A 10,627-nucleotide genomic window follows, 5' to 3' on the forward strand; every position below is an offset into this window, starting at 1 on the left:
ATCCCACATCATTCAGTGGAGGCTTAAAGGACCACCACAGCAGTTGTAGACCAGGAACCATTATATGGAACTTGAGGGTATCAACTTACTCTTGTGAAACAAACCATGGAATTTTCACGTCTACTTCGCATAAGAGAAAACACCTTTATAACTGTGTGTTCCGTGGTGCAGCACACCTCCTGATGCTGTCCAAGATGGCAGATTTACTTGGATGTCTTGCTTCGAAGCACAGGACTATGCAAGAAGGTCATTTTCAGAAGGCCATCGTTTTGAAATGCCTTATGCTTGTAATAAAAAAAATTTTGGAATATAGGGCAAAGCTAAAAAGCTTAACAGAAGGGTTGGAGAAGAATCTCAGGGTTGCACCAGCAGAAGCAGTTTTAACAACTAAAAAAGGATCACACAGGACACCAGCATACACAAGTGACCCCATAAATACCCAAGGTCAACCAGCTTAACTGGCAACCGGTTTCACCCTTATTGAGGCATCATCTAGAGCAGTGAGTGTGGATTGAAATCCAACAAGGTATCTTTACCTCCACCACTGAAGGTGGAAGGAGGTTATGTTTTCACCCCTGTCTGTCTGTTTCTTTGTTACTTGCAAAATCGAAGATTTTTCAAGTATATTGGTCAGTTGATTTTGTTATTCTCTCTGTCTCTCTGTCTGTATATGCCTGGTGTTGGATTAATGATTAGGGTGGTGAACTTGGGATCCTAGGATCCTGAGTTCAAATCCCACTTGGTTGTTGAATTAATACCAGGTGGGGTTGACTCTGCCTGCTGGCCTTCCAAGGTTGGCAAAATGAGTGCCAGCTTGCTAGTATCCTGTGTCGGAGTGGTGACCCGTCCAGGATTGTAACCAATAGCCAAGGAGACTGCTTTGGCAGCACTAATGCTCTGCACAAAGTGTGGTCCTGATGGATGGATGGATGGATGGATATCTGTTTGTTGCCTACAGGTCACAATTTTAAACTGATCTTCATGAAACTTCATCACATGGTAGCGTTTGTCATAGGGAAGAAGCCTATTGTTTTTGAGGTCAAAAGGTCAACAACTTCGGTGAGAATTCTAAAATCCTCAATTTTCATACGATTGACTTGAAATTTGAAGAGGATTTATATTTCAGGTCACTGAATTCAACTAGCCAATTATTATCGAGGTCAACATAGGCCAAAAGGATACCATAGGCCAAATTTCTAAATTTTTCAATTTTCATCTGATTGACTTGAAATTTGAATAGGAGTTGCAGATTTGGTCATTGAATTCAACCACAAATTATTTTTGAGGTCAAATTTGTTTTAAGGATTTTGCAAGTGTCGTGCTCTGCACGACGTCTTCTTGTTCATTCGGATTTCGGCAATTATGTTGGTCGGTTGTGTGTGTCATTCTGTGTGTCTGTCTGTTTGTTTGTGTGTTTGTTTACCCTGAAACAGCAGCCACACCGTTTTAGCGATCATGACCAAACTGGGTACAGACGTCGGCCATGGTCCAACTTAGACATTTGTCGTTTTTGGTGAATCTAGGTCAAAGGTCAAGGTCACTGACAAACCGAAATTCTTATTTTCGCAATAACGTCTGCTAAAATGGTCGTATCGACTTCAAACCAAATCCAAAATGTGCATCTTCCAATTCTGCATCCAACCATACGTCCCATTGGGGGTGTCACACCAACACCCTTCTTAGCGGTCGGGGGTCGAATGTCAGGGGGGTCGGGTCAAAACTTTCAAATTGCGCTAAAAACGCCATTTCAAGTCCGATTGACTTCCAAGTTATGATCATGACTAAACTAAGTGCTATACCTCATTAAACAGTAGCATTATCGACTTGTAAAAACCAAATTGATTTCCAGGTTTTTGTTTTTTCAGAGATCATGGAGATATGACCAAGTTATTCTGGCAATTCCTTGCTCAACGAGCAATTTCATTTGTTTGTTTTTGTGCAGGAAATCTCAAAAAGTTGTGGATGGATCTGGATGAAATTTGTTGAATGGGTTGGGAGTGTGACAAGGACGAACTTTTTAGATTTTGGTGACGATCTGAATCCCGATCCAACTACTAGAATTTTTATAGTGATTCTTCACCATTGAGAGATAGGGCAAAAAATGATTTTTGCATGATATTTCAAAAAAGTATTGGGCCCGATATGTTCTAATGGATCAGGCATTATGGGGTGGAGGTATGTGCTCTACCGAGTGCCCTTCTTGTTCTTATTTGTTTTCCTGGTTTCAAATGGTTGTGGCCAAGAAGTGAGCCATTGGTGACAGCTGTCATTATGGGTGAGAGACCTAATTGGCATTTAGCGCTGTGCATACCTACAAATTGGGGGGAAATGACCGGTTGGCAGTCTGGAGCTAAAATTACTGCAACAGTACAAGCCTCACCCGTTTGGGACAATGTAGATCCCTGGCAAGGCTTAAGATGAGATCGTGCGATATAGGATCCACCACATTGCGAAAGCTTGCGTAGCGGTACAGCACGTCATCCAGCGATGTAGTTTCCATGCCCAGATCCTGCGTGCATCATACACAAGCATCGAGCCAAACACAATTACGGGCAAAATTAATGACATTTCATTGACAAGCTTGTACAGTATTTAGTAGTGGCATTATTTGCAATGTATGATAAAACCATGTTTATTGAGATTAAATACCTGCCTATCATTGACAACAGCCTGCTCCCATTTGTGACCTTGGGTTGGTACAATAGCTTAAAGGTATGCACACTCTCCTATGAGTTGTCTCACCTCGGTCTGAATGTAGACCCTGCTATTAAACTTCCCTTTGAGCTATCTCGATGGTGTCTTTCGTGAACATTAGTCACATTATTTTATTGTCGGCACCTTGACCAAATGACAAATTCCTTTCCAATTCACCTCCAATCTAACATCTGATCTGGCTAGCCGGTTTGTGAAAGATTTGAGCAAAATATGTTCCCCAGTCGACGACGCAACAAGCTGGGAATAATTAGGGGATGGGGAGGGGGAGAAGGAGGTACTAAAAGCAGGAGAGAGTTTATCCTATTTGTGATCTGTCTATGGTAATAGAGTAATTTATAACACTTGCTACTTCAGCTGCAGTAGCAAGTGTTATAAATGCTCAATTGATGTACATGCTGTGACTTCTGACAACCACGAATATACAGTATATTCATATAGATATGCCTGATAAACAATTTTAAAGGGGTAATCCATGAATTACAAAGACCCTTGGGTGGAGGAGATAGGTGGGGAGAAAAGGGGAAAGTTGAAGCAACAGCTCTAATCTTGATGCATCGCATAATCATCGAAAGAAGATTGGTCTAAATAAAAGAAGATGAAAAGAATAAGAAGAATCAACTAAGAGTTAGTTAGTAGCATAGATTGCCGAATATTTGGTTGGTTTGTTTTTGCAAGAAGTTGGATTTTGGGATCTGAACGATGGCGATGCACAGTTATCATCTCTGTCATTTGCGATGGATGGAAGTTATGTTTGCATCCATCTGTTTATTCGTGTGCAGGATATCTCAAAACATTGTGGACGGATTTGGATAATGTTTAGTGGGCAGGTTGGGTGTGTGACAAGGAATAATTGATTTGATTTTGGTGAAGATATGAAAAATTTAAAGTTATTTTTTCAAGTGATCCTTCACCATTGAGAAATGGGGCCAAAAATGACATGTAGTATAGCACAATATCTCAAAAACTTCAGGATGGATTATGACAAAACTTGGTGGATGAGTTAGTTGGATGACCAGAACAAGCTGATTAGATTTTGGTTCAGGTCCAGATCCTGATCCAGCTTATCAGAACAGGGATACAAAACACAAACTGTTCAGCCTGACAGAGGTATGCGCTCTGCCGAGTTCCCTGCCATTCGTTTGATTAATTCTAAATGTGAGACTGCTGTCCAGGCGAGTCCTGTTGGGAATACCACTACAACTACAACTACTACTACTACTACTTAATGGCCCAATATTTTCCCACCTTCTTGTTGGGAAACTTCTTAGACCCAAGTTTTCCATAAACCGGCTGGCTAGGCCTGGTAGTTGAATGAAGGTGATTTGTGCAGGAATTTGAAATTTGTTTAGAATGCCATTGGTAAGTTGCCTACACTTTGCGGAAGACAACATTGGATCTTTGAGATACACTAACTAATTTTATCAGATGAAACGCATGGCTCAATGTTCATTTGAGGGATGCCACACTTTGTGATGTGACATTCCGCAGGCAAACACCACTTCCACAGTTTATAGTCGAGTCAGGAATAAAATCCAGACCAGATAGCTCGAAGGTAAGTGCACTTACCTTTGCACCTTCCTTTTTGTCTATGCCTGGTGTTGGCTTAATGGTTGGGGTGGTGGCCTTGGGATCCTAAGGTCCTGAGTTCAAATTCCACTTGGCTGTTGAATTAATATCAGGTAAGGTTGACTCAGCTTGTTATCCATCTGAGGTCGGCAAAATGAGTGCCAACTTGCTGGTGTCCTGCGTCGGAGTGGTGACCCGTCCAGGATTGTGCCCAATAGCCAAGGAGACTGCTTCGGCAGCACCAACGCTCTGCACAGAGTGTGGTCCCAATGGATGGATGGATATGTCTGTCCCGTTAAAATAAACACTTCAACATTAATTCAACTGCACTATATACTAACTTCCATAAACACAAATTCAACAAGAAAAGCACTCAATAGGGCACATTCCTCCACCAGGCTGAACAGTTTATGTTTTGTATCCCACTGATAGGCCGTATCTGCATCCGGACCTGAACCAAAATTGAATTGGCTTGTTCTTGTTACCTGCCCAACTTATCCACCAAGTTTTGTCATAATCCATCCATCCATAACTGTTTGAGTTATCGTGCTGTTTATCATTTTTGGCCTGATCTCTCAATGGTGAAAAATTACTTTAAAAATTCTCGGATCCAGATCCGGATTCGGGTCTTCACCAAAATCGAATCAATTTGTCCTTGTCACACATCCACCCTGCCCACAAAATGTCGTCTGAATCCATTTATAACTTTTTGAGATATCCTGCTCAAAAACAGACAGACAGGGGTGAAAATGCAAGACTCGAGGTGCATCCCACCAACGATTAGGGCGATGCGCTGTCTAAATTTTGCCTTTGGTTTGGTTGATTCATTTCATTAATTCCTTGTATGTGCAGTTCTTTCCTTTAATCACTTGCAGTTTTGGGTGGTGGCCACACACACACACGTGCCATTATCATATTATTTAAGAAACGACTATCCCATGTTGCCATAGGTGCACGCGTAGTGATATATGCCACGTGAGTTTTGTTCAGTCGGACAAAGGCGTACTTCGGCCTGCCCCTTTAAGAGTAGGGGCGAAGACTGGAGCAAATGAGTTGGTGGCCTGGGGGAATTGGCGAGCAGACGAGTTGGGAAGTCTGAGATTCATGGATGCTGCAACAGTTGCAATGGAGTTTCGAGCCAGGAGCCCAGGCAGTTGGTGAGTGGCAGAGAACCGTACTGAATCCCAGACCAGTGACACCAGTAGTTGTCTTGGTGTGCCCGGGAGACTCCCCAACGCAACCCCGAAGCTGCCACATGAGCTACCCAACTTGACATACAAGATAACCAGGCGCCACACCATATTTTACACCCAAGCGGTTTTTCTTTACTACTTATTCTCTCTGTTGAAATCATGCGTGGGCAATCAATCACTTCCAGACACTTGAATGTAGGAATAACGAGGCTCATCAATGCGACCAATTAAAATCTCCGAGGAAACGATATGTTTATTTAATTGTGTTTGCTCAACAACAAAAATGAAATTTCATGAAGGCAAAACATTCCCGTCGAGTAGTACGGTGAAAGAGGGAATTCCCCCCTCCTCCTACCCCACCCTCCCCACCCACATGTTCTTATCAGTAGTACTTGTTAACCTATTCAATTTGTGGTCATGTCTGAGAAGATAGGCAAGGCTAAAATTCCACCAATTTAACTACATAATATGTGCATAGACCTAAACTGCCCTATTAATTATGTACAATGGTGATCTATCAGCTCCTCAAAGTTCAGCAATGGTCCTTTGATTTATCATGAGAATTGTCGTCCCTTTAATACCACAGCTCTGGAAATTGGGTAAATACAGTTATTGGATATAACTAGCAGGTATCCGTCTAGGACGGGTATGGGGGACAGGACGGATCACAATATTTGGTTACGGTAGTTTCTTTGGATGTTTTGCGCCGCGTTCACCAGCTCAGTTAATATTGGTGGCGTGTCTGGATGCCCATGGTAGCGTTTGAGACCGGTCGCTTTAGATTGTTGGCCTTGACACATAGTGCCAGATGAGTAACACGAACTATTTGACATATTCATCGTTTCTATATTACCTCCATCAACAGGTTAACAACAAGGCAGGATAAAAGTCATAAATTCTGAGTTGAACAAACGTCCTGAACTCATGGACTTAGTTAAGTAAAGCACGTCGTCTGGGACCCGGCCGTCGGTTTTCCGCTGAACGCTGCTGATTGTGATGTCATCGATTCCCTCTTTGAAGATACTATCTATATTCGATTTTTTGAATCCGCTATCACCTGCGTAAATACATGGAACACATAATGTGAAGATTTTGGAAGGATGAACAGAATATGTTCAGAGAAAAGTGTGGTTAGAAGTTCCAGGCTTACGCCCATTATATTATGATGATGATATACCTTTTGATACGAATGCGCCAAAAAAGGTCCGTAATGCAGCTGAGCAGTGAGGACAGGATGGGTTTTTGACATCTGGGCATACAAGTAATGGACAACCAAATGGAAACACCTGGGCAAATGAGGGACACAAAGTATATTGAAAGCAATGACTTCCACACAGGTGTGGCCCATGTGTTAATTCAGCAAATGGCATCCCAGCATGCTTAGGGTCACATATAAAAATGCTGCACAAGCCTGGTTGCTTATAATTATGGCTAGCATGGCAACAAGAGGATGCCTCAGTGACTTTGAAAGATGGGTGATTGTTGGGGTGTGTTTGGCAGGAGTTTTCATGACAAAAACAGCTCAACTTGCTGATGTTTCATGAGCAACGGTGTTGAAAGTGATGTCGACATGGAACTCCGAAGGAAAGACATCATCAGCAAAGGGCAACAGTGAGTGGAAGCGCATACTCTAGGATCGTGACATCCGTGCATTAATTTGAAGTGCAGGCGAGCAACTGCAGATCAAAGCACTGTAAATTCCAATATGGGGCATGAGGAGCCAGTTTTATCAAAAACGGTCCATCAAGAATGCCGCACAGTGGGATACCATAGTTGGATTGCAGTGCACAAACCTCTCATCACAACCGGCAATGCACATTTGCGAGTCCAGTGGTGAAAAGAGCACAGGCAATGGACTACGGAGCAGTGGAGAAATGTGATACGGTCAGATGAATCATCCTTCACCATGTTCTTCACAAACGGATGAGTGCACCTGAGGCACCAACCTAAAGAACTGTACATTCTTGAGTACTTGGTTCCACAATGAAGGGTTGTGGTGGTTCTGTAATGTTGGGTGCATTTTCCTGGCATGGTTTGGGTGCAGTTATTCCCTTGGAAGGCAAAGTCAATGCCAATTGCTACTTAATGGGACTGAGTGATAGTCTTCACTCCATGTTGCAGAATTTCTTTCCTGCCGGGAGGGGTGTCTTCCAGGATGGTAATGCCCCCATCTATGGAGCAAACCCAATGGTTTGATGAATGTGACACTGGTGTTATCCATAGGTCATGGCCTTCTCAGTCACCAGATTTTAACCCCATTGAACATTTATGGGATATTCTGGAATGATGCCTGAGACAGTGTCTTCCACCTCCATCAAACAGGTGTGAGTTGATTGGCTTTCTCGTGGAAGAATGATGCTGTATCCCTCCTGCAGAATTCCAGACACTGGTGGACTCTATGCCACAGCGCATACAGGCCGTACTGGCCGCATGTGGTGGCCCAATGCCCTATTGAGTGACTTTACATTGGTGTTTCCATTTTTTTTGTCCACTACCTGTACGTTTACAGGGACAGAGAAACGATGATGTAAGCGAAATAAAGGTTTTATAAATGCGCATACTGAAATGGGAGGGCCTTTCACGTACCAGCTGGTCAATCAATGTTCGCCTGAAGGTGCAGGAATCTGGAATTTGTTCATCGTGCCAGCGATAATTCACCTCCTCTGCGCAAAGGACTCCATGGGATTTTTAACGTCCACCACTTAATGCTATTAGACGGGACAGTTTAACATCCATCGGAGGGACAGCGCTCGCACACGTTAATGAATCAACTTGCGTGCGAAACACCAAGGTGACAGCTTATAGCTGGGTTGGGATTCGAACCCAGGCTAGAGAGCTTCGAGGAGAGTGTGTGTACCTCTCGGTCCATGGTTCTCGGCTATCCTGTCAAAACGTGCACCATCATGACGGCTGGGTTCATCAGAACCCCTCTCTAGATTCAGACATCGAACCCGCAAGCTGTCCGGATGAGCGATGACCCCGACGTAGAATCGGGGACAGCCGAAAAACACTCCGTTTCCACTTGCGACTCGAACTGTGACCGGGGCCTTTTCGCGACGTAAACATGCAATTTTCCTTCGCCGCTCGTCGAGTACCCACCCCGCCATCAGGTCGTGAGTAATCTCGACACAACTTGCACAAACACTTGTGTCATGACCCGTTGGGGTATCGATTGCAAATGTTTAAAACCCACCTGGCGCAGCGAGCGCAAAACCCCAGTGGCGCGCTCGGCGCATCCATCCCGCACCAAACCCTGCAGCTCGCGCACCAAGGCCACCCTGCGCTCGTATGGGGCCGGGGTCGCGGCCGCCCTCCCCGTTCGGCTCTCCTCCGGTGGTCGCGCCTGCTTTCCAGCCTTGGAACCCATTGGTGCCATGGCGATGGATTCAAACCCAACGTCTCCCGTGGATCTTCTGTGCGATCCAGTTCGTAGTGATCGTGGTGGTGGTGGTTTGCAGTTCTGTTGTTGGTTCGACTTATTCAAAAAGTAAACAACGAGCACGCGCACCAGGACCCCCTTTCACTCCCTCCCCCACCCCCCCCCCCAGAGCCGTGAAATGCCCTCCACGAGGACGAAGGGGGATATTTGGGGGGTGAGCTCGGGGACAGGGTGCAATCGGAAATTCTCCCGCACTCCGAGTCGCCTCGAGAACTTCACACGACGTCGGTCGCACAAACCATTGTGACAGCCGGACTGGACCCCCCTGCGCAAGCTCTCGAGGCACGTCCCACTGCCACCTCTTTTGCCAGGTGCCGGTGACGGCGCGACGCCGTGAAACGGGAGCGCCCCGCGGTCCACTGCACCCCTCCTCGATCCAGTGTCCCCGCCCCGATGCTCAGTATTCCCTGGGCGGAGCCCGAGGTACGAGCCAGTCCAGGAATCACCTTCCGTTCGCCACCCACGTACCGGATCCCCGAGGCTAGAGCCGTGTCCGCTGCGCCCAATATCGTACTGAAGTCTGAATGTGTCTCCAATGAGGGACAGGACACCGGTGACTGCTACCTCGTGTTGTCCGCACAGGGGATGTATTTCCTGTACAACAAATCTCGAGCTTTGCCCGTTTCCTTTTTGACCCTCTCTCCAAAGCGAGGTTTCTCAGCTCTGTCACCTGCACACGTGGCGACATTAAGGGGGCGTGTCGGGGCGGGGAAAGTATCCTGGCCCCGCCCATGAACGTTTTCCAGGGATCAGCCAGCGGTTTGAATTTCCTCTCCGGGTAATGATTATATTTATTAATAAACAGAGAAAAGGACGAATGTTCGCTGGAAGCAAGTTCGTTTTTGTTTATCTACATCATCCCCCGTTTGAGTGCATGGTTCCCAGAATTTTTCTGCGATTCTGCTTTTGTACGTACTACATAGATAACTATTCCCCCCTGATAAGTTCTCCTGATTCACACCTCGTACGGAAGGATTGTTTTATTCATTTTTTTTTTCTTCTTTTTCTCTGTAAATCCCCAGAAATTCCTGCGGAGGCCGCTATGCCCTGTCCACGACTGGCTCCGAAACACATGCCATGATTCTCAGGCTGTAGATTGGACAACAAACAGCTCATTATTGTATATATATATATATATATATATATATATATATATATATATATATATATATATATATATATATATATATATATATCAACGGTTCATGGTCCTAATAATTACGAACATATCATTAAAAGATTGTCTTTGCAAGTACTGCAGATAGTATTTCGAAAATGCGTCCGATTCGCGAAGATAAGGCGAGCTGTCTCGAACGTCAGGCCTGGCCAGCCGGTTCGTGAAAGACTTGGGCCAAGTTTCCCTTGACCGACCCCACAAGAACCCTAAACAAATCTTATATAAGCAGCTGAAAGCGTGTCCTAGGACTTATGGCTCACCCTGAAGTTATCTCGCTCCGTCAGGTCGTGTCCGACTTCTGGTGACATTCATGATCAGATTTCTCCAAACATCCCAATCCTACACTGCTTCCTGAAACTCTGGTAGAGACAGCTTGGTTGCAGCCTTTACCCCGTCCACCCAGCACATACACAGTCTGCCTTGTCCTCTTCTTCCCTCAAACATACCAAGACTGGTTGATTTGTCCAGACTATCGTTTTCTGCACGCATGACGTGTCCAAAGTATGAGAGTTTCTGTTTTAGCATCAACACTTCTAA

At 44.9% G+C, this 10,627-nt stretch overlaps 1 protein-coding gene across 1 annotated transcript in view; it reads right to left on the minus strand.

Annotated features, from left to right (window-relative positions):
* LOC147028262 (leucine-rich repeat-containing protein 75A-like) overlaps positions 1-9,577 on the minus strand; it is a 112,229-nt gene extending 102,652 nt beyond the window's left edge. Inside the window, exons 1-2 of the mRNA XM_085878515.1 lie at positions 8,668-9,577; positions 2,381-2,509 (exon numbers count right to left, since the gene is read on the minus strand). Of these exons, the coding sequence (XP_085734641.1) occupies positions 2,381-2,509; positions 8,668-8,850 (312 nt within the window). The 5' untranslated portion in view covers positions 8,851-9,577. The remainder of the gene's footprint in view (positions 1-2,380; positions 2,510-8,667) is intronic.
* Positions 9,578-10,627: the final 1,050 nt, after the last annotated feature.

Source organism: Eptatretus burgeri, chromosome 4 (genome assembly GCF_056783735.1).
Source record: "Eptatretus burgeri isolate ZD-2024b chromosome 4, Ebu_testis_v1, whole genome shotgun sequence".
In the NCBI taxonomy this organism is placed as follows: domain Eukaryota; kingdom Metazoa; phylum Chordata; class Myxini; order Myxiniformes; family Myxinidae; genus Eptatretus; species Eptatretus burgeri.